Below are 27,688 nucleotides of genomic sequence, written 5' to 3'. Positions count from 1 at the left end.
TTTTCAACATAATAATAATAGAATGATTTCTCAAGGATCATGTGAAAACTTTACTGTTCAAAAACTTTTGACCGGCAATGTATGTATATTTAGTTCAGTACTGAGAAGATTTTTGTATTGAGGACTTATATGTTTGCATTAATTAGTTGCTAATGTGTTCATTCATGGTGTCATAAATTAACAATCATTTTGACAGCAATATTTATTTTTACTATAAGTAGTACAAAAAAGCACATTAAAACACATAAACTAAATGTTAACATACACAACTTTGAATGTTAAAAAAGTCCATGAGGAAATTAGTATTAAATTAAATGTAATAAATCATGCATTGTCCCATGTAGTTCATGTAGTTTTTTTTGTCAGTGACATTTTAAAACCTTGAGCATCGATTTTCATTGTACAATTCATGATGCAGTTTTATTCAGACACTCCATAAAACTGACAAATACTTTTATACATGGTGTAATGTATTGCAAATCCGACTGACAATTTATGAGCCAGAGATTTGTCATTGTAAGAGCAATCTTACCCGTTCAAGTGTAAGTTCTTCATATTCATAGTCAGCTTCTGTTCCATTCACCTGAAAGTTTTAAAAAAGAATTTAGTAAATATACAATGTCAAAATACACACAAATGACCTCCTCTATTACTGTCACCAAAAAATGTTTTTTAGTGTCTGTAATTCAAATATGCTATTAAATACATTTTTCTTCATATATTAATTTTTCTTTTTTTCTTCAAAGCATCATAAACGATTAGAAATTAGATTGCAACCTCTACTGTGAAGTCATTAAAAAGTCTGTGACAAACCTGTAACAGAAATGGTTTTAAATGTATTTTTATTGATTCATCATCTCATTATTTGGCAACTGCATCTTATTTGCATGAGAAGCACTGACAAGACAGTTAAAGCAACTGTTCATAAATCAGAATCAAAGAGATAAATTTCCTTACAATTCACACTCCTAGAAATTTATTACTGAAATGCACAAATGTGACCCTGGACCACAAAACCAGTCATAAGGTTAAATTTGACAAAACTGAGATTTATACATCATATGAAAGTTCAATAAATAAGCTTTCTATTGATGTATGGTTTGTTAGGATAGGACAATATTTGGCCGAGATACATCTATTTGAAATCAGAAATCTGAGGATGCAAAAAAATCAAAAAGACTGAGAAAATCACCTTTAAAGTTGTCCAAATTAGGTTCTTAACAATGCATATTACAAATCAAAAATTACATTTTGATATGTTTACAGTAGGAATTTTACAAAAAATCTCCATGGAACATGAACTTTACTTAATTTCTTAATGAATTTTGGCATAAAAGAAAAATCAAAAATTTTGACCCATGCAATGTATTTTTGGCTTTTGCTACAAATATACCCCAGCGACTTAAGACTGGTTTTGTGGTCCAGGGACACAAATGTACTACAGACAGACATTATAAACCCAGAGCAAACAATAATACACTAGCAATAAGAGATATCCAGATTAGAATAAACCCTTGTATGTTATGAGTGCCAGGAGTATTCATTTAACAATTTTAACAAACTGGTTTTGCTTTCAACAAACAATAAGTATTAGTCTCTGATCCATAGTATTCAAAGTTCCATTTAATTCATTTATCTAAATCCACTCTGTGGAATTTCTCGGCTTTTCTGTAAATTTCATCTTTAGATTCCATCTGAGACCGATTATGTGCAAAAATAATCTTATATAATAAAAAGTTGTGCTAAAAAAGTGCTATAATTATGTAAGAATGAACTGTTTGGAAAAGTCTCAGTGTTTTCTCTTTCCACTCCTTACATTTCACCTCTACTGATTCTACAGTTCTTGCCACTACAAAACTGAGCCAGCATTACATCTCTTGCCAGTTACTGTGTATTTCAGCCAAAGAGGCCACAGCAACCAAATCTATGAAGAACACAGACGCTAGCTGTCGTCCACTTGTTTTTAACATTCTAGGTTCAACACAAGTTAAGCTCAACAGCATTTGTGGCATAATGTTGATTACCACAGTAAATAATTCAGACTTGTTCCAATAGATGTCACTCACAATGAAAGTACAGCAGGTAATACTCTAAAACACACTGTTTTGAAAATACAGTAACTGTAACTTAAACATTATACATGTTGGCATGAAACTAATGTGATAGAATTGCTTACTGGCCGTGTGTGTGTAAAACTATATCTAATTATTCAACTTCATGACCAGTCATGACCATGTAACACCCAGTAAACCTTGGTAACTTTTACATGATACAGGCAAGGATACCAGAAAGGTGTGTTTACATGGAGCAAACATCACTCAGGAGGAGTTCAACTTGAGGTTTTATTTAAATGAGTCCAGACAACTGAACACCAGAATTTAATAATAGAGAACTACTGGAAACTGGACTATGCTTGAATGCTTGAAATCAAAACAGGGCTGCACTATGAGACCAAAAATAAGCAATGCATCAGCTTTTAGATATTTGTGTGGTTCTGGAGCCTCTGTGTTAAGCTTCTAAATGACATTTAAAGACCTTAAATACTAAACGTCCTAAACATTTTGCTCTGTCTTTCTGTGAAACATCTGTCTGTGACATCAGTGGTGTTGGGGTGGGGTTTAAAGAGGGTGAGAGATGTACGTCAATACTGACACTGCCCAATACGGTATTATACTCTAATCACGCCACCAAGTCTCAGCGTGATACTACAGTAACATGCTATTAACTCAATGCTTTTGTATCATTTTGCAAATATATATATATAAAATATCCAATAACTAGATACAGTATATTAACCAGATTGTCATTCTGAAACTGATTGAATTGAAAATAACTTTGTGTCTTGTTTTATGGAAGGCATTTATACTGTAGGCTTTCAGCACTGTTAAACTGTATGCTGCTGCTCACATACTGCACGTATGGCCACAAACAACCAGCCACAGGGATCAGAGCCAATACAGGCATTTACACGATCAATATCAGACTACTACTACAGTCTGTGTATGCAGGATAATGAACGATCAAAACAGGAATAGACGTACATGGACAAGGAGTGGTTCAACATTATACTTTATCAGCTTTATACTGCACATTTCTTAAATGAAAACCAAATTTCAACAGCATTTGTTTATTATAAGAAAAAAGACCATTTGGATTTTGCATACCACATGCCAGATCTATAAATCCACCAGCTGAACTTCTACAATGTAGAAAAACCCTGTGCTTTTCAGGTCTTTTGTATTATTGTTTTTATTATTATTAGAGAAACTTACAACAAACAGAACACACTTACCAAAAATGTAACAAATACCCTTTAAATTCCAAATTTTATCTTTTTTTCCACCTCAATTATGGATTTTTACGCTGGTGAGTGCCAACTCTATACATTTAATATTACAGAGTGTCTATTTACACTAAGTGCAAATAACCCGCCTTGGTGGAAGAGGATATTTACACTAGCTTCGCCCACCAATGGTAGTTGGACTGGACAACATTAAAAAAGACACCTACTAAACAATGGCTCCAGTGGCTTAAGTGGTAAAGTGCATAGCGGGGACTTTTTGACCCTCTTTTTCCCATCACACATCAAATTGTAAAGGCATTTATGTTCAATAAAATGAAGAAAATAATCGAAAAATGGAAAATAAAGTGCCTCACGGGTGTTTATCGGTTAGGGGTAGAGGGGCTTTATTGTCCTAATAAGGCAGCATCCATTTAAAAATTTAAAGGGAATTCCAAGTATTAAGACTTGTATGGCACTTGTATGCAATAAGCGATAAGAGGAGCAAACAATGGGAAGATGCTTGTGGATAAATAAAACGTCCTTAAGACCTGCGTCTTTGTACTTTCCACTTTAGCCCTGATGCCTTTGAGGCTTTTAGTAGACCACAGCCAAATGGCAGAGACAAGAAGTGCTAGATGCCATCCTGGCAGGATGTAAACATGCAGATGCTTGTCATGATGCCACAGCCACTGAAGCAGTTTCTCAGCATGGATGTCACTCGATATCTGGGGGCGTTTAGACTCCTTGTGGGGAAAATCGATGGAATGACATTTAGTTTAAGCCTACACTTACATCCATTGCCACCTGTAAGCTCTTTCAGTAGCTGTGGTCATCTTATGAGTATTTTATTTTCAGATTTGTGTATTCTGAATTGTGTTGCGGTAAATATAGCAACCATTTCACATCATAATGGCACCCCCATAGTCCAAAATATGTATAAAATAATGTGGACTTTTTAAATAACGGAAATCTCTCATCGGGTTTCTACTACATATTCAGTAAGAGACATCATTTATGTTATATTAAGCCATACATGTCATAATACCCAGGGTTCCCTGTAATAAAAAAAATATTGTTTACACTCAATACGTTATTATTGCATACTGTTTTAGAATGTACTACAATACTGAGGTACAAATATCTGCCACTTGCACTTAATAGTATAAATAGCATCCAACTAATATTATTGCAAAGAATATACTGCTATTTTCACTTAGTGTAACTTGAATCCATTGCAATTTGCACTTAATTTAAATAGCATCTATCGCTTAGAAAATATTCTGTTTTAACTTAGTGTAAATAGCCACTGCCTTAATATTATTAGGTGAAACAGTAATGTCTTTGAGTCTTATTCACTAACCTGCAAACTTTTTCTTGCAGTAATTATGATTTAAAAACAACTTTTTTTCCTACTGAAACTCACCCTACACAATCACAAACTGACGACCTTAGCCAAATTGCAACCGAGTGAATCTCCAGCACTGATAATATGGAGTACTTAATGAGGTCGGTCAAGAGCTCCTCATGGTCATTTCTTTATAGACTAGTCTCATTCAGATAACTCTAGTCTATAGACTGAGTCTTTGATGAAGGATGACAGAAGTCAGCTCAGCAGGCTTTCTGGCACTGAAAGTATAGGATTATCAGACGCTGCTGAGATTGAGAGAAGGATGGAGTTGAAGAAGTGTCATGGGACACTGATAAATGTCATCCACAGCTAGAACAAGGAATCTCCATAACATCTAACATCACATATACTATGGGGGAACTTCAAATACAAAGTTATCTAAAAATGATCTCCTGAATGGTTAAAAATTCCTTTCATTGAAAATAAAATAAGGAGAGAGCATGTTTTCATTAAAGTTTCTTTAGCAGGATATATTTTTAATTATATCTGTAAATATCTTCTAACCAACTGATAGACTATACTGTAGTTTGGTACTGACTAAAAGTGAAAACACACTATGATGCCCAGCCCTAATTTGCAAATTTTCTGACCCATAATCAAATTAAGCCCCCACTGTCAGTGCCATTAAGTGGGAAACCATCTTGTCATTGTGCATTTTTGAACATCCTATTGAAGAGAGAGCAGCTAAAAAACACCCTTACAATAAAACACACAACCAACAATCAAAAGTTTGGGGACAGTAAGAGATATTTTTCGAATTAATACTTTTCAGTATTACTTTTCAGCATGAAGGCATTCAATTGATTGAAAATGACAGTAAACACATTTATATTGTTACAAAATATTTAAAATTGTTACAAAAAGATTTCCAAAAAGATTTAAATAAATGCTGTTTAATTAACCCACCAAATCAGCATTTTAGAATGTATTTCTGAAGAATCATGTTACTCTAAAAACTGAAATAATGCCTGCTGAAAATTCAGCTTTGCCCTCACAGAAATATATATTTTTTAATATATTAAAATAAAAAAAAATTGTATATTAAAATACAGTTAAAATAGTTTTTTTAGTAGTAGTATTGCTGCTTTTACTGTATTTTTGATCAAATAAATGCAGTCTTGGTGAGAATATTACAAAAATATTGCTGAGGCCAAACTTTTGAATGGTTGAATATTACAAACTACAACTCAACTAACTAGTTAAGGCATATTATTTTTTCAGTAACACTTTACAATAAGGTTCATTAATTAAACATTAGTTAATGTACTAACTAACTAACATGAACTAACCATTAGCAATACATTTCTTACTGTATTTACTAATCTTCATTAACATTAGTTAACGAAAATACAGTTGTTCATTGTTTGTTCATGTTAGTTCACACTGCATTAACTAATGTTAACAAGATTTTAATAATGTATTAGTAAACGTTGAAATTAACATTAACAAAGATTAATAAATGCTGTATAAGTGCAGTTCATTATTAATTCAGGTTAACTAATGTTTTTAACTAATGTTAACTAATGAACCTTATTATAAAGTGTTACCATTTTTTCCATTACAGATCAGTAAATTCTTGGAAACTGAGATTCATACATCATCTAAAAGCTGAATAAATAAGATGGCCATATGTCAATAAAACCTAGAATCTGAGGGTGCAAAATATACATATTGAGAAAATCTCCTTTAAAGTTGTCCAAATAAACATCTTAGCAATGTATATTACTAATCAAAAATGAAGTTGAGATATATTTACGGTATAGGAAATTTACAAAATATCTTCTTGGAACATGATCTTTACTTGATATTCTAATGATTTTTGGCATTAAAGAAAAATCGTTAATTTTGACCCATACAATGTATTTTTGGCTATTGCTACAAATAGACCCGTGCTACTTAAGACTGGTTTTGTGGTCCAGGATCACATACATTTATATGTAACTGCACAACACTCTGCTATAATCTACCTCTTCACAAAGTGCAGTACATGAAGAAATGCATCACTTACATATGGACTTACATAGGGCGAGGTGTCAAGGCTTTCTGTGTTCACCACCACTGGTGCTGGGCTTGCCTGCAAAAGAAACATTCGTTAATACTTGAACTAAAACGAGACCCAAAGATTAAGACCCATAACTGTGCACCTTGCTTCTTGTCCCTAACCCACTGAAATTGAAATAGCAAAATGAACAGTTAACTTAAAAAAAAAAAAATAAGAAATAGATCCGATAAAAAAGCATCACTTACTCTTGGCATGCTGATACAGTATTACTCTGGCATTTGCAAGAGATTAACAGCACAGCCTGTGTCCATACACAGCATAACATACTGCAGAATATGCAATACAGTGGCATAACAAACCAGCGGAGACCTAATCCTTCTGCAAACATGTATCACACGCTTCACTTGCACAATTGCTTTTGAGGTACAAGTGAGCATCAGCGATATAACGTGGCATTTGCTCTGTAATCTCCCTAAGTCAAGAGGACCATCGCTGAGGTGGGTGGAGTGAACATGAGAGAAAAAAAAAGACCTGTGACGTGGGTGCAGGAATGGCAGTGGTCTCGGCTGGGACGGGTGAGATAGGGATCACGGGGATTATGGGAGCGGAGGGAGGAATGACATCTGCCTGCTAAACAATGAGAGTGGAGGTCAAAGGTCAGAGCAGATGACACACAGCAGTAATGATTTGTCACGACTTTTTTCTCATTTCATCAGATATTGAACAGAATTAAGAACAAAGAGGGAGGGAATAACAGAGAAGACGAGGTAATGAAAACATAATAACGTCAAAAATAATCATATGACAGAGTTGGTCCATAAATTAAGACTAGTCTCTGTAATTTCCTTTTATTATTAAAGGACTTGACAAACATATAATAAAAACGATTATGTAAAGGTTGAAAAAAGAATTGAAAAGTTAATAATGATAAAAAAAATAGTTGAATTAAAATGATTATTCTGTCATTATTTACTCACTCCAATATTGCTCCAAATTTACTCTCAGTGAAACGCAAAAAAGCACAATTTTGAAGGATGGCAACTAATGATTAACCTTCTTTCATTCTTCAAAATAACATCTGTTGTTTAAAACCTTGAAAAACATTCATAATTCTCCTTTTATGGTCCACAAGCAAAAATAATAATAATGGGTTTGGAATAACATGATGGTAAGTAAATAATGACAAGATTTTAATATTGGGGTGAAACACTCAAAATAAAATTGAATGTATTCAGTAGTTTAAGAAATAGAGTGCGACATAGAATCTCCATCAATGTAAATGTCAGGGTGTGCACTATTTTGTGACTCACTTGAAGGACAAACCTTTCTTTAGACTTAAAGTGGACATATCATGAAAATCTGACTTTTTCTATGTTCATGTGTTATAATCAGTTCCCCAGTAGTGTTGTTTTTGGCGGCCGATTTTAATTTTAGTTTTAGTCTAGTCTTTGTGTGAAGCTGTCATTTTAGTTTTTATTAGTTTTAGTCATGTTCATACACTTTTTAGTCTAGTCATGTTTTAGTCGACTAAAAGTCTGAGCATTTTAGTCTTATTTTAGTCAGAATTACCCATGACTATTTTCGTCTAGTTTTAGTCGACGAAAACTGATGACATTTAGTCAATTTTTAGTCAATGAAAATTGTATTTTAGTCTATTTTTAGTAATGCAATTTTATTTAACCCAGTCAATATAGTATAAGTACCTAGTAGTATAGACGAAACCAAAGTTTTTTTTTAGCCAAACCCATTTCAAACAAGGTTATCTTATATTATTGTTACCTTATAAGCTCAAAAATACATCCATTCCGTATTCTGATTCAAACAACACAAACTCCTTGCACAGGTTTCAAGTGTTCTTCACTTCTTTATTAAGAATAAATCATAATATGAATAAATATGTACGTGTAGTTTTGTGCATGTTCATTTTGTAGTAATTCCTGCTTCAAAAGCACTTCTGATTAATAATAATATGTCAATTTAACAATATTCTTAATTTACTTTGATCATCTATGGCTACACAAATCATGCTTGTACTTTTATAAGTTTATTTACAGATTAATTAATTTGTGTAAAATATTAAGTAAAATATTTCTTATGGTTTTCGTAGCACAAATTGATTCATTATGTGAAACTGTCCAAAAATCATTTTGACATCTGGGACGCAAAAGAAACGTTTTGACCACAAGATGTCATTAGTGTACAACGTGTTGAAAAGCTTCGAGTAATGAAGATTTTTAGATCCAGTTGAGGGGAACGCTTTGCTGCTTCGAAAAGCTTAATTTTCCCATCACTACTAAAAAGTAGGAAAAAATGTACGAGCCGTTTCTTCTTTTTCTCCCAAAGACAAACCACAGCTGACCAGCCATCGGTTCATTTCTCTGTGTCAAACTTAACTTTGTTTTGTAGTCGTCTTCTAGATAATGCCGCGAGTGTGACTTGAGAAAGTGACGTCGCCTGCGGTTTAGGATGGAAGGGATACAGCTCTGGCTACTGGGCATGTGCACATCAATCTAACGTTATAACATTTCGTTTCGTCTAGTTTTCGGCGCAGAAAATGAAGAGACATTTTAGCATAGTTTTTATTTTGTAAACCACATTTAGTCTCGTTTTTATTCGTCAACGATATTGCATTATACATTTTATTATAGTCATCGTCACATGACCAGCATTTTCGTTTCGTTTCGTCTCGTTTTTGTCACGTGATAAAGGTTCGTTGACGACGATATTTAGTCATAATTTTCATTGACGAAAGCAACACTATTCCCCAGTGTATGTACCAACCCAGAAAATGTGAAAAAGGACAACCTAGAAACTGTTTTGGTAAGCCTTTGCAAGCATGTAAAAAACGAGCTGTTCAGATTTCGCTCCCCCTGTGATGTAGGAAGGAGATCTTATTATAATATTACCGCATCTTAATCTGCACGTTTCCACCAATGGCGTCGGATTTCGTTTCTGCAAGCGACAATGGTGTACCAGTTCTAACGCCATTGCAAGCGTTTGAGAACACAGAACACAGATGAGCACAGAACACTATTTAGAGCCTCAGCCTCAGAGGAGACAAGAGAGCAGTGGATTTATCGTTTTTATTTTTACTGTATATAACACTGCTGCCACAAAGATCTAATATAAACATGTGCTTTCTTTCACAGCTGTTTACTTTCACAGACATAACCAACTGTTTTTGTAACTCGTGTGTTTTTACCCTAAACTGTGTATTTGACAGCTTAAGCGCAATAAGAGATGAAAGAGAACTTAGTTTAGTACTCACACGCCGTGTGACAGCCGCTTTCTGCGTGCGTGCGCTCAGAAAACCGTATATCAGAAGTTTAAACTAATATGACTTTAAAACACATGATTGTAACATGATAATAAAAACCAAACAGATTTTTTTTTTGACAGAGTATCTGAGGTAAGAGCTGTAAAGGCATAGTCCTATTCTGGAAAAGGGGGAGAGGAGCAGCAGCAAGGGACATGAACGAAGACAGTGTGTTTGTGCTTCCACTCAAAATAGGACTTTTCAAAATGATATAATAAATGATCTGTTGGGTATTTTGAGCTGAAACTACCCAGACACTTTGTGGGGCCAACTGCGACTTATTACATCTTGTAAAAAGAGACATAATAGGTCTCCTTTAAGTTAACTACTGTATGAAAAAATATCCACAGTGTTTCAAGATTATACAGAGCTAAAAATAAAACTCCAGTCCAGCAATCGACATCCTGTTTGCGCAGGGCTGTGAAGGATTAGCTTTTCCTTTTGAATATGAAATTAGCTGTCAAGATGTCAATCAGAGCTCTGTAAAGTTTAGTGGGTTTGTCATTTTCACTTCTGCTAGAAAGACTTCAGACTACATTGCACCTGAACTAAACAGTTTGCATTATAACAACTGCTAAACAAAACTGAAGTGCTCTGTGGTTAATTCCGATAAGAAATAAGACACAATAACATCCCAAAGTAATTAATATCCCACAATTCCTTTCACAAAAGAATGGTGCAAATCAATCCAGGCGTATTCATTTTTGCACATGTGTTATTAATTCCTTCATTCGTTTTAGTTAAATTGTGGCCATGTTCTACTAATTCATTCCATCCTTTTAGATCACAATTTAAAGGGATAGTTCACTCAAAATTGAAAATTCTGTCATTAATTACTCACGTTCTTGTTGTTCTAAACCCACAAGACCTTTGTTCATTTTCCGAATTTTTGGGTGAGCTATCCATTTAATGTTAACAGCTAGCTATTAGCTATTACCTAGCCTTTGTTAACTAAATCTTTGTCTCAAAATTTCCATTAGACAGTTAAGGGTCAAAGGTTTACATCCCCTTTTCAGAATCTGCAAAATGTTAATTATTTTACCAAAATAAGAGGGATCATACAAAATGCATGTTACTTATGCATGTTTATTTAGTACTGACCTGAATAAGATATTTCACATAAAAGATGTTTACATATAGTCCACAAGAAAAAATAATAGATGAATTTATAAAAATGACAACTGAGGGACTCACGCAACTATTAGGTTCAAATGCTCACTGATGCCCCTGAAGGAAAAACAATGCATTAAGAGATGCATAAAAAACTTTTTAAATTTAAATTCAGGGCAAATTTAACTTGTTTTGTCTTCTGGGAAACATGTAACTATCTTCTGTAGCCACTGAAGAGCAGTACTAAATGGAAAAATATGATATTTAGGCAGAATAGGAAAAATGCACAAATCTTCATTCTGTTCAAAAGTTTTTTCTGGAGCGTTTGAACCTTCTGTAATAGTTGCGTATGAGTTCCTTAGTTGTCCTCAGTGTGAAAAGATGGATCTCAAAATCATACAGTCATTGTTGGAAAGGGTTCAAATACACAAAAATGCTGGAAAACCAAAGAATTTGTGGGACCTGGAGGATTTTTCTGAAGAACAGTGAGCAGTTTAACTGTTCAGGACAAATAAGGGACTCATGAACAACTATCAGGCAAGAGCACAGTATTAAGAATCAAGGGGATGTAAACTTTTGAACGGGGTCATTTTTAAAAATGATTTATAAACCATTATTTTATGTGAAACATCTTTAATAGGCCAGCACTAAATAAACAATAACTTGCATTTTGTATGATCCCTCTTATTTTGGTAAAATTATTAACATGTTGCAGTTTCTACAAGAGGGGTGTAAACTTTTGAACTGTGTTTCCATGGTAAAAGCAATCAATTTAAAATCATGGCTAATCATAATGAAATAGAGTGTATCCTGCATGATGTGGACTGTGCACTGTTGTGGGAGAGGATCTGACGCAAGCAGATATCTATGGGAGTTCAGCAGATTCCAGCTCTACAGGAGCAAGAGCGAGTGTTGCCATGCTGTCAGTGAGGAGACATCCGCTGAAACTGGCCCTCTACACAGGCCGTCTGTGTCAGCGTTCCTAAACAAAAGCGATCTGATCCACAGCCGCTTGTCCAAGCACCAACCACACAGCCAGAGGAGACGGATATTCAGTTACAACAGTGCAGTTCACTCAGTCAACAACAGACACATCACTGCAACTACTAATTAGAACGGGGTTCCGTTTCACTAACCCTCACTCTCAGGGTTACAGCAGAGACTTGAGACTATGGAAGGGACTATGGAGCTACATTTGAGTGACAGCACACCATCACCAATTCATCCACAATGTTTTGTTCTGCCTAAATTGACCAGTGTAAGTTACATAAGAATCTATATACACTGCATGCTATTATGGGAGTGGTACAGTAGTCATGGTCTGTGATCTCGGAGTTAAAATTAGAATCAATCATTAGCATTGATCAGTTAGACTGGTTTGGAGTTCAGCCTAAAGCTCCCACCAGTGTCTCAAATGAATAACAACCCAAAACATTCCTCACTTTAAATACCACACAATACAGGCTTCATTTTAAAATATCATGTATATATAACATATATTAATATTATCATAGTGATAATATCCCAATATTCCATTTCAAGTGTACAAAAGATAAATATGTTGTCAAAAATATAACCAAATCCATCCTTTGACACGCATCTTAAAAAGGACTACAGTTTGGACTGTAAAATAAATTCTTGAAGCTTTGTGGTCTGGAGCAAACATGAACACACACAAACACACTACTTTTCAAAAGTTTTGTAAAAGTGTTAGTAATCTTTTTACAATTGTTTTTTTAAAAAGTCTCTTACGTTCACCAAGGCTCCATTTATTTGATAAAAACACAGCAATACCAGTAATATTGTGAAATAGTAATATGTTGATTCGGTGCTCAAGCAATATTTATTTTTTATATTAACAATATTTAAATAGAGTTAATATTCAGTTTATATCTTGTATCTCACACAGACACACACACACATATATAATAAACATATATCGATTAATCACAATTAATCACATCCTAAATAAAAGTTTGTGTTTACATATTCAGTTTACATCTTTGTGATAAACATTACTTTAAAAAAAATACTTTTAAATTAAGCAAACTTTTAAGTGAAAATGTTAAATTGGACACACACACACACACACACACACACACGCACAATACCTAATATGTGACCCTGGACCACAAGAAGTCTTAAGGAGCACGGGTTTATTTGTAGCAATAGCCAAAAATACATTGTATGGGTCAAGATGATCCATTTTTCTTTTATGCCTAAAATCATTAGGATATTAGGTAAAGATCACTTTGAATAAAGATATTTAGTAAATTTCCTATCTTAAATATATCAAAACTTAATTTTTGATTAGTAACATGCATTGCTAAGAACTTCATTTTGACAACTTTAAAAGTGATTTTCTCAGTATTTTGATTTTTCCCTTGCTCAGATTCCAGATTTTCAAATAGTCATATCTCGGCCAAATATTGTCCTATCCTAACAAACACATACATCAATGGAAAGCTTATTTATTTTAGATATATTAGTGCTGTCAATCGATTAAAAGAAATTAATTAATCTCACATTTTTACTGGAATTAATCGCGATTAATCACAATTAATCCCACCTAACAATAAAGTTTTTAAATGCTTTAAATGTTTTTTATAATGCAATAATTTTACATTCAGTCTTATAATCAATGTAGAAACAACATAAAGACAGTATATTTTTTAATATTTGCTTAATGGCATCTCCTATTTGACTGAAGCCCAGTATCACTGATACCAATATTACTGATGTCCCTCTTTTTGCCTAACATTTAACCAATTACTAGCCAGTCATTAACTGAGAGCTATCAATTGTACTAATTATCAGACTTAAAAAAAAAACTTCTAATTTAAGTTAACTTTTAAGTGAAACTTTCATTTTGGATGCGATTAATCACGATTAATCGTTTTGAATAGATACTGTGAAACTGATTAATCACGATTAATATTATTATTTTCAGGATTCTTTGATGAATAGAGGTCTATAGCATAATTTATGTAACAATTTATGAGCTAAAAGTGTATACATATTTATTTTTTTATGTCTGCTGAATAATTTCAATACATGACACATGAAGCTGATTTACATTATCACTTCTTACGTTTGCAAGGCCCTGACAATGATAATGACAATGCCCAAATCTTGAGAAACAACCATAGAATCATCAAAACAATCTAACAGACAATTCAGCTGAAATTTAAACCCTTACACCTCAGCTTCCTCCCACAGTGCCTCCCTCAACTCTCAGTAAGACTCAATCCCACATACCTTCTCCACTGAAAATGTGCCCCAAGAATTGGCAAGCCACAAGGCACTGGAAGAAGCTCTGACTTTAGCTGTGCTCTTAGTGGGGCTCTTTTTCACACTGTCCCTCAGGTTGGTGAACTTCCCTCTGCTCTTGGTGGAGGCTGGAAGGGTGCAGGAGCTGTACTGTGGAACCCTGCGGGACTCCACAGGAGCCTGCTGGAAGTTGAGAAGTGTGGGTTGAGAAAGGTGAGGCGGCAGCTGATGTTGCTGTTGCTGCTGCTGCTGTTGGTGGTGCAAGTGATGGTGGAAATGGTGATGGAACTGCGGTTGTTGCACCAACTGTCTCGGCGTTCGGGTCAGCGTACTGTGCACGTGTCCGACTCTCTGTTGCATTCTGGGATGGTTGCAGTTGGCCACCTCCGCCACCCCGGTTCGACAGTCCACGTAAGCGCCACAGCAGTACTCATGGTTGTTGCAATAGGTGGTCATTGTTTTCCAAGCTGAGCAGGTGAAATGATGGAGAACGCAGCCTAAAGAATGATGCGCTTACTTTGCTGAGCAATCGGGAAGGAGAAGAGGACACACCGTGGTTGTAAATCTGGTCCTTTTCCCCTGGCTCCACTCTTCTGCCAACCTCTCTCACTGTCTATCTCTCTTTCTGCCTCACTCGCTCTCATCCCCCCGCACTTGCTCGCCAATTAATGAGCTCCAATGGGCACTGCACATGACAGCACACAGTCTCTTCTGCAGGCATGAATAATCAATGCTCCATTCTTGATTTCAGCATTGGCGTTCAGATGATCTGCACGTCACTCTTCGGACAACGGCAGATTTGCACCCTACGTTTGAGATTCATGAGGCTTTTTGTAGTCTGATTCGCTTTTCAAAGCATTAACACGGGTCACAAAGTGAGAGGTCACAGCGGATAAAACGCAATCTCTATTAGATGCTTAGCGTAAGGGCGGGCGAACAGGCCGGCATGGTGTATCAGAGAATATGATGGTTGAGCAAAGCCTTGCTTTGACCTTGTTTTACAACTACTATTCACAACTAATCTCCATTTGTACCTGCGCTGTAGGATTTTACAGTCTTGAGTGCTGGTCTTTCATAAGCCTATAGGGTTTTATTCAGTTTATCAATCCATATGCGTATTGTTTAAATACAGACTTTTTATTCAACCAACTTCTTATAGAATATAAAACAAGACAATCATCTTTAATCCTACTAACATTAGTGCAGTGATCCTACATGTCGTTTTCACATTGTCCAATTAAATAAGCAGACGCTTCAGGGCTTGAAGAGTGTGGGGACTACTTCTGCATTAGGATTGGACGGTTGTGAATGTACCGTTTCCTGTTGACTGCACCTTTTAATGTACCCTGTCCTGTTTCTTATGGGGTTGTGGGTGAGAAAAAGAGCGGAGGAGGAGGAAGAGGAGGAGAAAAAGAGGGAGAGAAAGCTATGCTTGTGCCTGAGGCTTTTGAAAGCACGCCACCAAAGGATGGACACTAAAAGGAACATGCATATCTTAGTATCTCATGAGCTAAAAAAACAACCACTGAGTGATAAGTTAATGTCTTTTAATAAGTTTTCAACGTTATCCAGTCAAATCAAAATGTATTCAGACACCTTCAACATTTTCACATCAGTTTATTCGCTATAGTTTAGAAAACATGACAAGAACTCAAGAGTTAAATGGTGTCAGGACAAATTCATCTTGATAATCACAAATGATTTACAGACAAACCAAAAATGTATTCAGACACCTTCAAAATTTCTCACATTATCACAGTTTATTCGCTATAGTTTAGAAAATGCTAATAAAATATGACAAGAACCTCAAGTGTGTCAGAACAAATCCATCTTGATAATGTTAGATAACTTTGATAGAAAGGTATGTAAGTGCCAAATCAAGTTTTTGCTCCTAAATTTTACTTTTTTACTGATAGTCCACTGTATATAGAATTTTTGGGTATAATATGTCACAGTTCAGTTTATTTTGCTATCCTTACTTGCATAAATAAACTATAGTGTCCTGCATCCCCTACTAAAAATATCAAAAATTATATCTGGTGTCTGAATAATTAAAGTATTTTTATTTTTTATTTTTTTTTAAAAGGTGTGTGGAAAGATTTGGACATTGCTTTCTTAAACTTAAAAAAAAAAAATAGGTTTAAAACATAATATTAAAAAGATTTTGAAAAAATAAATAATGGATAAAACAAAATATATATTATGTGCTACTTAATATATCTGTTTTTTTTCACTCACATTATTAATAGCTGATTTTCTTTTTAAAATCTATAATATTAATGATAAAGCTAAATGATTAGTAGGAGTACATTAATGGTGTGAGTTGATGAAGAGGTACTTGAGGCTTACTAATGGACATATGAAAATAAAAGGTTGGGAAACCTTTATAAATAAACTAATAGAAAACTAAAATAAAAAATTATTTAATGGCATATAATTCCTGGATAGTGGCCATGATTTGTTTTACAGTATATAAAAGTCACAGACACACCTCCTGCTGTACAGCAGATGGCTCCACACACACAGACATGCTCAGGTTGGAGGAAGGCAAAGAACGCACATATTAACCATCCATATCTATGTCAAAATATTCAGTCCTCAGTGTGGCGCCATATAGTCTGGCATCAGAGCCTTATCTGAAGTCCACTAAGACATAAGACAATTTAAATCAAGTTAAAAGTAGAATGGAAAGATATAAAAATACTGACCAATACCAATTATTATTTTTTTGTTATGGCAGGTAATTAATAGACTAAAAGTCTAAACAAGACAGATTTAAATAAAATACATTTAGAATAAACATTAATTTTTAACACTCATTTCATTTTTAAATATTAACTTGAATAATCTAAATGCGAAAAAGCTTGAAATGAGGATGCACAATTACATATTTAACACTGACAAATTATAATACAGACATAGTGTTTCCACTTTTCAGGAAAATTAACATACAAATGACTTGCTTACATTTACTAAAACAGGAAAAAGTATTTAATCAGCTGAATAAAAAAAGCTTTCCATTGATGTATGGTTTGGGACATATTTTGGCCAGGATACAAGTATTTGAAAATCTGAGCAAATCCTTTGAAGTTATCCAAATTAATTTTTTAGGATGATGATTACTATGATCAAAAATTACATTTTAAAATAATTCCAGTAGAACATTTACAAAATATCTTCATGGAACATGATCTTTGCTTAATATCCTAATGATTTTTGCCCCCAAAAAATCTATAATTTTGACCCATACAATGTATTGTTGGCTTTTGCTACAGATTTACCCATGCTACTTATGACTGGTTTTCTGCTCCAGGGTCACAAATCAGCTTTAAATTATTGCATAAAGCTTGTTTGCAGTTTTTTCCTTTAGTAAAGACATTCACATGTACAACCAGACACAGTGAGGGTTTTAAAAAGGGCATGTAATTGCATGTCTAAATCAGTAGAGATTATTGAAATTGGATGTTATTGCTGTGTAGAACACTGAAGCATTGATCTCTAACACACAGCAAGCCTGAAGCACATCCTTGAGTATGAAAACCCAGTTTAACACTAGTAGCGCTCATGTTTAGCCAAAGGCTAGACTTAGGCCAACAGCTTACGTTACAAGCTTGCATTTCACTCTGAACAGACTAATCAATAAAGACCGCTGTTCACCGGGATTGCCAGTACGATCTTTCACTGACACAGGATCTTGATAGACATCACATTGGCCTGCTTCTGTCTTCTTTGAATCCAATGAACTCATTCACAAACTAGCAAGCACTGAATGCTCATTGAAAACCGAAAGAACAGGGAATTTGACTTCTTTCGCATATTTGTGGGCAAAAAGTACATTCATTTATTACATTTATTCAGTAGGTATCCACTATATGGCACTCAACTGAAGCCAACTGTAGATGTATTCACACAGGGGTCAATCATTTTATAATATGATGCAAAACCACTAAAGAGCAATAAACGCATCTCAACTTAGACACTATTCTCTGCACTTCAACATCATCTAATTTACAAGTGAAGACTCCACCAATATTTCTAACAACTTTTTCGATTTATCTACAGTGAAATGCTATAAAGAGAGTAACAACGTGAAGAACCACAACATGCAATAACTGTGATATGTGCGTTTTAAAACACTTTTTCCTTTCACACTTTGAGGAGCTATAGAAACATTTGGTCACTTTACTTTAAGGTTCAATTCTCTCTATTAACAAACCATTAGCTACAGCTTTTGCCTCAAACTTCTAATTTCCTGCTTATTAATAGGATAACGGATGTAAAATATGGAATCATGGAGAATATGTGCTTTATAAGTACTAATAAATAGCCAATATGTTAATAGGCATGCTAAAAAGCAACTAGTTAACAGTGAGAATTGGTTCCAATAGTGCTACAAAACATTTCTCCTCTAAAAAAGTAAGGACCAGTGTAACACAGCAAAACTGGCTCAACCAATGGTTTAAGCTGGGATGGAACTATCTGTTAAAGGTTGTCACATTTTATTTTAAAAGTGTATACTGAAATTATATGTCTTTCCTTAATACTGAAATACAGCATTAACTGTTAATATATTGTCTTCTAAAAGGTAAGTCATCAAGACATCAACATCACAAACAAACAATTAATACAAGACATCACATGCATGATTTTAAGCTTCCCCCTTCCCTAAATTAATCAATCAAAATGATTTATATCCTTATGTTTTTAAATTGTTAATGCTCGAAACAGCTTTAAAAAGGTTGGACTAAGGCTGTGAGTTATGGCCAGAAAACAAAAAAAAACAAAATACAAAATCATTGATATCGATAATTATTAGGGCTGCACGATTAATCGTTTTTAAACCGAAATCGCGATTTGAAAGGGTGCGATTTTCAAATCGCAAGAGCTGCGATTATTTCGATTAATTATCAACTGTGGTAACAAGCATATAAATCGTTTTTGACAGGTCGCTTCATGTGCATATTACATCTTCATGCTTATATTACGTTTGATGCAGAGTTTAACCAATAGGGGGCATTTTAACACTGCATGTAGAGACGTGCACAGGACGTATTTTTCAGTCCTGCATCCGCAGAAATATGTTTATCTCGTTCCGTTCTACACTTCATGTGTTTTAATTCGTGAGCACGCAATATTCAGCACTGTGCAAGAACATTTGAGCAGTGAGTGGATTCTAACTTAAACACCTCTGATGACTGCCTATCCCTGTGCTTACTAATCATAGCTGTAAGTTGTATACTAGTTGTTCTTGCTGCTTTTGTGCAATAGATGAATAACAATGTTTTGTTTTTTAAATACTTTGTTTAGATATTTCTATTTTGCGGGAGTCCCGCGAATCATTTTATTTTCCCGCGTCCCGCACAGCCGCACTCTCCCATCAAGTTATGTTCCGCGCCGCATTCGTTTGCGTCGGGTCCCGCTGTACTCTCGTAGGAGTGCAGGTCTCTACTGCTTGTACTGAGCAAATAACGGTAACACCATTTGGAAAAGATGAGCGGGAGCAGCGGCTAAACTTCCCAACAAAGTGTCTCTTAGTTAATGTAGGTTATCATCAGTGTTTTACTAATGTAAAATAGTTTACAGTGTGTTTGGATTCCTAAAAGATTTTAACTATATTTTGTTATAAAATAATGTTATTTATGTATGTATGTATGTATGTATGTAATCTTTTAGGATTTTATATAATAAAATATATAATATTTTTATTAATTAATTTTGTATAATAGTATATATTTTATTTTAAAAGATTTAAATAATATTTTATTATATCATTTTAATTGTTAATTCAATTTTATTTAAGATACTGTAGTTATTTTCTTAATTTGTCATGACAACTTTATTTAAAAAAATGACAACAATGTTTAAGAGGTTTTAAATAAACAGTAGAACAGTGTAGCATACTTTGTGATTATGCTTGGTCTTTCTTTGGTGCTGTTAAAACCACCTTATCAAACTTGTAGCTCTTTTATGAAATAGTAGTAAATCGCATTTTAAATCGCAAATCGCAATTTTGATCAGAAAAATCGCAATTAGATTTTTTCTCTAAATCGTGCAGCCCTAATAATTATCACAATAAATTTCAAATTTTTATTCTTTCAAGTTTAAAGGCAGTTATATACACCTAGGATGCCTTGATGGTGCGTAAATAATGGGCTAATTTTCATTTTTTGGTGGAGTAACCCTTTAAAGTTAGGATGCAGATATACATTCATGTTACTGTAATTATCATAAACAGCAACTTCAGTAAAAATGGTTTTATATGGTGAAAAGTAGTTATTCTGATTGTTTGAGTTTTATTAAAATGAACCATTGGTCTTCCATAGCAGCACACATTTACATCATGATAACCACAGTTAAAACCACACATACTGTATAGCGCCTCAATAGCATGGTAACTATAAATACAGCATTTATTAATCTTTGTTAATGTTAATTTCAACATTTACTAATGCATTATTAAAATCTTGTTAACATTAGTTAATGCGGTGTGAACTAACATGAACAAACAATGAACAACTGTATTTCCATTAACTAATGTTAATAAAGATTAGTAAATACAGTAACAAATTTATTGCTCATGGTTAGTTCATGTTAGTTAATACATTAACTAATGTTTAACTAATGAACCTTATTGTTAAGTGTTACCTATAAATGTAATGTTTAAATGTAACTTTATGGTTTCTAGGTATTTGTAGTAGTCTAAACTTAGTATAAATACATAGCTTAATGACAAAAAATAATGAGATTATATTCCATTATTCCTTTAATACATTTAATATGTCTGCATCAATAATATAACAAAATACAATATGAATATCCCACATTTCTGACACAATACCATGGTGCAGTTAGTGTTACTACAGAAAATCCATGGTAAATTATGGCGATTTGTAGATAGAAAATGCTTCTGACTGTATTGTTGAACACAGTGTTTCTCCTGTCTGAAAGCGCTGTTTCATCCAGCTTTTAAACTAGTTTATACTACGTGGCTGTTTAATGCTTGAATCTGATTGGCTGACAAACATTCTAAGGTGTGCATTATTTTCAGGGTAACGCACAGCGAATGTAGTTCCAGGCAACGTTTGACTGCATTACATGTCTATATTAAAAAATACAGTAAACAAACAATAGAATAAAAAAAACGTCAGATTATTATCATGTTTTTGCCACAAAATTACATTTTATGTATGGAAAGCACATACTCTATTTCTCCCACTCTCTCTCCCTTTGCACACTGCAAACTGTAAGAGAGAGAGTCTGCACACCCGTTAACATGCGCGCTAATGTTGTTAGCGCTGTTCTGATGATTAACAACTTAAAAACTACATGACACTTTTAAAGAAAGTAGAGACGCTGCTGCTGATTACCGATGCACAGACTCACAGAAATCATTCACAAGCTTAATCTCTCTATCTCTCTTTCCATCTGTCCACTAACAACGGCTCAACGTTGTTACTAGGTCTAAAATTATGTTTTGGAATTAGCAACGGAGGCGTTGGATGAGATGTGTAAAAAATTAATCCTATACACAATAGCATTTTAGGGACAAAAACTAGACGAATGCCTTGAAATATATCATCTGATCGATGTCTTGAGGTGTGGTAACCGTATAAGCGGAATAATTGACTTCGTAACCGTAGTATAAGCAGAATAATTGACTCTACTTCGCGTCATGGCCGCATCACCACTTCAGGTGTGCCTTATTTTCTAAGAATTCAATGGCCCTTAAATCACAGAGTCATTTGCGTTCTTTGCTGAATTCAACACTGGATCTCACAGTGCTGTTTAGTTGATCACGTGACCTAGACTTTCAGCGAGTAAACGTATCTGCTCTAGTAAGCTCGCTCTGTGCTGCCGTCTGAGCTTTAAGCAGAGCGGATAAACACTCCGTAGTGCTTTTACGTTCTGCTTTTGGTGCATAAACATTATACTGAACATTTATCAAACTCATGTTATCGTCTTTTTGAAGAAAATTATATCATGATAATTATTATTATAATTTTATTGCCCAGCCTTAGGCTGGATTTCACTAAATGGCTTTAAAATGCAGCCATTTTTTTTTTTATTAAATCATAAGATAGTTAAAGGGATAGTTCACCTAGAAATGAAAATTTGATGTTTATCTGCTTACCCCCAGGGCATCCAAGATGTAGGTGACTTTGTTTCTTCAGTAGAACACAAATGAAGATTTATTATCTCAAACCGTTGCAGACTGTTAGTCATATAATGGCAGTGGATGGGCACCAAACCTTTGAAAGTAAAAAAAAAAAAAAAAAACTTGCACAGACAAATCCAAATTACACCCTGCGGCTCGTGACAATACACTGATGTCCTAAGACACGAAACGATCGTTTTTTCCTGAACAGAAAATTAACAGTATTTATACCATTTTTTACCTCTGATATACATCAATGTCCAACTGTCCTGAGCATCCACGTGCTCAGCATCCAGCATGTTACATGTGTACGCACTCTGGCGTAGTATACGCAAACACCGGAAGCGATCTGTCGCGTGTATACGACACTCATTGTTTACACAGTGCACAGAGATTGTGGGTATAGCGGCTATTCAAAATGGTAATTACTTGCGCTTATCCTGATTGTTCAAACCGATTTAAAGCTAAAAGATTACGTTTGCTTGTGCAAACTCATCCGGGACTGTTGACTGTTCACCGATTCCCAACTTCTGAGCCTGACCGCTTGAAGTTATGGTTGCTTGCTCTTCGGCTGGATATCAACACACCCATAAATTTAGTAAAAGTGTGGAGAGTCTGCAGTAGGGCTGGGCGATATGGCAAAAATCTAATCTCGATAATTTTTTCCCATATTGAACGATAACGATATATATTTCGATATAAGCTGTTGATGTTGCCAGCTTTAAAATAGTATCCCAACAATGACTAAAGCCACAAAAATTAAAGGGTTCATTAAATTACATTTTAAAGTATAGTTTATTAACAAAAACAGATTACAGATTTGGCCTTAAAAATTAAAACAACTTACTAAGATAAATTAAAAAATAAAAGTTGTGACGGAGTATGGTAAATGAGAGTAAATGTACAAAATGTAAACATAAAATTATTGTAAAAACATAATTTGTAACACAATTATTTATTTATTTATTATTAACACAATTGTTTATTTTCTCTATTATAGATTGAGCTATTTAAATTAGAGGCAACCACTGCATTTTGAAACAATCTACAGTATAAATAACAAAAAATACGACACAGTTCTTTCTTAATAGTATTAAGTGCAGACAATTCAGCCATAATCAAAGTAGGCTACTCTCTAAATATTCAAAGTGCAAATAGAGACCGAATATTTCAATCATGATACAGAGCTATAGACATACACAACCTATTATAGCCTACGTAAGGGATAATGTACAGGCAGCCGGTAGTTATCGCAGAAATAAGCCCCGACAGTGTGATCAGGACCCGACGCGAAGCGGAGGGTCTTGTATCACTCTGAAGGGGCTTATTTCGCGATAACTACAGGCTGCCTGTACATTATCCCGCTTATTACACGGCTACTTGCCACATAAGGAAAAAAACTGGACATGAATATGAATTTGAAACCTTTTATTGGCATATTTGTTTTAAATTAACATTTTTATCCTTCCGCCAAACGATATAGTACCACGTGACTAACATTCAAACTATGTACGTTAGTAAGACAATTTAAATAGATTAACGTCGAAATTTTCCATTGTTAATTGTGGTTGTCCAGTGTCACAAGATGGCGCCAAACGGTAATCTTTGTTGGCACGGAGGGATTTTAAACATACAAGTAGTACCGGCTATGCGTTATTACTTTGGAGCGGTGATTATTTGAAAAGAACGAACCTGCAAATGTCTCAACTGACCAATCAGAATCAAGCATTCCAAAGAGCCGTGTAATAAATACTAATAACAGCCTAGATATGTCATGTAGCCTAATTTGAGTGCATTGGGGAGTCACTCTCTAAACAAGGGGGATTAAAATTGCTTTTGAATGCGCGTGCGTTTTTTGCTTTCGGTTTCAGTTTTAACAATCGCGCCAAACTCTCAGCTGAACTGAGAGTCACTTTTCAGATAGTCAAACCAGTTACGGAATTCGTGCTACCTTTTTTATCGACAATTTCATCTTTGGATAATAACTCGAGGTTAGATTCACTTTCATCGCTGCTGTCCTGGTGTTAAGTTTGCTTCGCAAAGTGCGGTAGGAAATGAACTTTGTACTTTGACATGCACACGCACGCTGCACGCTGATTGGCTATTGTCGCATATTTCTGCTGTGTGATTGGATCTTAGATTAATCCATATCGAGCAAAAAAAGTTTATCATCGTTATTAACATAAATTTTATCGTGATTCGATATGATATCGTTTATCGGCCCAGCCCTAGTCTGCAGCGATAATTTTCCCCCTTCCCACGTTAGCGTATACTACCCCAGAGCGCGTACACAGGTAATACATATCAGGACATATCAGAGGTAAAATATTATATAAATACTGTTCAGTTTCTCGCAAAAAACGATCGTTTCGTGTCTTAGGACATCGTCACAAGCCGCAAGGTGTAATTTGGATTTGTTTGTGCATGGTTTTTTTTACTTTCAAAGGTTTGGTGTCCATCCACTGCTATTAAATGACTGCAATGGTTTGAGTTAAAAATCTTCATTTGTGTTCTACTGAAAAAACAAAGTCACCTACATCTTGGATGCACTGGGGGTAAGCAGATAAACATCAAATTTTCATTTTTGGGTGAACTATCCCTTTAACTCATTTCCCAAAGGTTGGCTCGACTGAACTTTACATGGTGATTTGCTTGTACAGTAGAAAGCTATCAAAGCAGTTTCCACTGGATTCTATGTGAACGATAGAAGCCCCGCGCTTAAGTGCCAGTAACCACAGAGTCACTATTATACACTTGTACAGCACACTTAACACCAATCCGGTCAAGAGGTGCTGCCACTGCAAACGATCTACAACACAATGTTTGGATTAAAGCACCAGCTTAATGACAAATTATCAATTAATGAGCACTCAAATCACTCTGCCCTCTGCAAAAACACCTCTAATGTGTACAAACTGCAGCCAGAGAATGTCGAAACAGTATCTGTATCGTCTTAAACGGCGAAGCAAAATGTTCATTCGTGTTGCCATGATTCATTGTGGAGAATGTCTCCTACACACACACAGCCCACAGATCTCTCTCCTCCACCTCCCCCGGTCAGCACGCACAGGAACGCTGCATCTCCTCAGCCTGAGAAACACTCAGCTCCCTCAAGAAGAACAAGAAGAAATTTTAATCTACTACAACCTTGCCGGAACCATAAATTACGCCAGGAAGGAGGATCCCCCCTTTGTCTCAGCTCAGCTAATAGGGTTAATGGGCAGGGTCACGGAGGGTGATTGGGTGGCTATTACGATGGTGATTGATGAAGCCACAACCGCCTCATCTGCTGTTTACCCAAGAGCAAGAGTTCCACCTGCACATCATCTCCGATGAAAGAGACGCCGTCATACAAAGCTCTATGTTCAACAGATATGAGAAATAAATAAACAAGTGCTGCCACATGATGAAATGTCCTTGCTTGACGATCACTATGGCAACACCATGGCAACAGCTGAAGCTGCAGTGAGACCTGCGAGGCTATGCATGCTCTCAGGAAGACTGCAGCTCCACCGATCTTAAACTGCTTTTCTAGAATTAACTAGGCGTTTTGCAACCACTGCTGGGATTTTTGGTTTCAGATTATGAATCCTTTACTCCTTTTCTCACAATACAGGTCCTTGCATTCAGATGTTTTTATTCATCATTTCCAACAGTTCATTTATGAGAATACAACTACTGTATGATATTTGTGATGCCTCGCAATGAGACATATGCATCTAAATGCATTTGTAGCTGGTGATACATGTTAGGGTGGTTATATCAAAAATATGGCAATGTTCCTATAATTGGTTACACAAGTGCTAATGCAACTACAATTCATTTCCTTCCTAATTTCTGTGCCACATACACATTAAGGTACAGTGGTTAATGAATGGGGGGGGGGGGGGCTTAGCTGTGCTTGAGATCTTGGTGGGTGGATGATGGAAGCCTGGCACATCATTGCAGAGATGCCTTTACCAGAAATAGATCAACAGAAACAGGTAGAACATGGACATACAGTATTATACAGATGTGCTGCATAGACACATATGGGATTTAAAATATTTAGACATGCAATTAGAAAGTGATAGGATTTAGACACTTTTTGGACAGCAACTTAAGTGCAGCTAACAGTAAAAGTAAGGAGAACACTTTTTGCATTTTTAACTTAAGCGTTCATGTTCATAACACAATAAAATAAAATTAAAGCACATTTTTAATCAAATAAATTATTAAAAAGCAAAATTGGACTGAAATACAATCATCATCTTCAGATGCCAGGCTCTTCCTGTCTCTCTAAGTTTTTGTGGAAAAACCGATCAACTGCTTTGCATTTTTTCCAGTTAAATCATTTCCCTCCTTCAGTACAAAATTAGCTTCATGCTCATAAATTACTTTTGATTCAAACCACAGATCTGCATGTATTTCACTCTCTCATCAAGTCGAACCATGACTTCAAATGGTCCATAAATCTAACAGCCAATGGCTTCGGATTACTACCTTTGCAATAATTTTCCTCCTTTTAAGATAGACGAAGCCAAAAACATTTTTTATGTTACACAGTATGTGTCATTTGATACATTCAGCTGTGACATATAAATATGGTTACCATTGACTGAAGACGCCATATATCATGCAAATAGCGAGTTACATTTTTTTTTACACCAAGGTGGATTAATACGTCTAGGCTTCTAGACAGACACAACATAATTTAGGATGTTCAACGTGTCCATCTGCAATACAATGCAAGGTGAATCAAATACAAATGTAATACTTTATGCTAATAGCACAGAGAATATCAGATGGATGAAATCTATGAGACTGTTTCATCTGTGGAACACAAATTGTGGATTTTTGAACAATATCGTGGCCACTGTAAGTAAGATATAAGTCAATGAAAGTGAATGGGGAATGGGGCAGTCAATGAAAGAAAAGCATCCTAATATTATCATAAAATTGGTCAACATGACTCACGCACTAATTCTGACTCACTGATTCAATGATCTGGTCACAGCAGTTAAGAGCTCAATGGAGGGGAAGATTATCAATCAATAAATCACTTTAATTTTGGTCTGTCTATTAGAGAATCCTATCATATGGCTCTAGTAGATTTGGAAGTTGGAATAGAGCAGAGTTTTGCATCCTTTTTGAAGTTTGAAAGT

The 27,688-nt window shown here is 35.0% G+C and overlaps 1 protein-coding gene across 13 annotated transcripts in view; it reads right to left on the bottom strand.

The window, feature by feature from the left end:
* Positions 1 to 27,688, bottom strand: part of dlg1a (discs large MAGUK scaffold protein 1a) — an 81,749-nt gene that overhangs the window by 51,539 nt on the left and 2,522 nt on the right. For 2 of the 13 annotated variants that reach the window (XM_073851346.1, XM_073851347.1), the window contains exons 1-3: positions 14,378 to 14,960; positions 6,700 to 6,765; positions 533 to 583 (exon numbers count right to left, since the gene is read on the bottom strand). In XM_073851346.1, coding sequence (XP_073707447.1) covers positions 533 to 583; positions 6,700 to 6,765; positions 14,378 to 14,845 — 585 coding nt within the window. In that variant the 5' untranslated portion in view covers positions 14,846 to 14,960. Of the gene's footprint in view, positions 1 to 532; positions 584 to 6,699; positions 6,766 to 6,938; positions 7,094 to 7,224; positions 7,324 to 14,377; positions 14,961 to 27,688 lie in introns of those variants that run through there. The other 11 variants (XM_073851348.1, XM_073851359.1, XM_073851349.1 and 8 more) reach the window with 8 other exon arrangements.

The sequence above is a fragment of the Garra rufa genome, chromosome 12 (assembly GCF_049309525.1).
Source record: "Garra rufa chromosome 12, GarRuf1.0, whole genome shotgun sequence".
Lineage (NCBI taxonomy): Eukaryota > Metazoa > Chordata > Actinopteri > Cypriniformes > Cyprinidae > Garra > Garra rufa.
The sequence above is the reverse complement of the archived record's forward strand: the minus strand, read 5'-3'. Positions and strand labels throughout refer to the sequence as shown.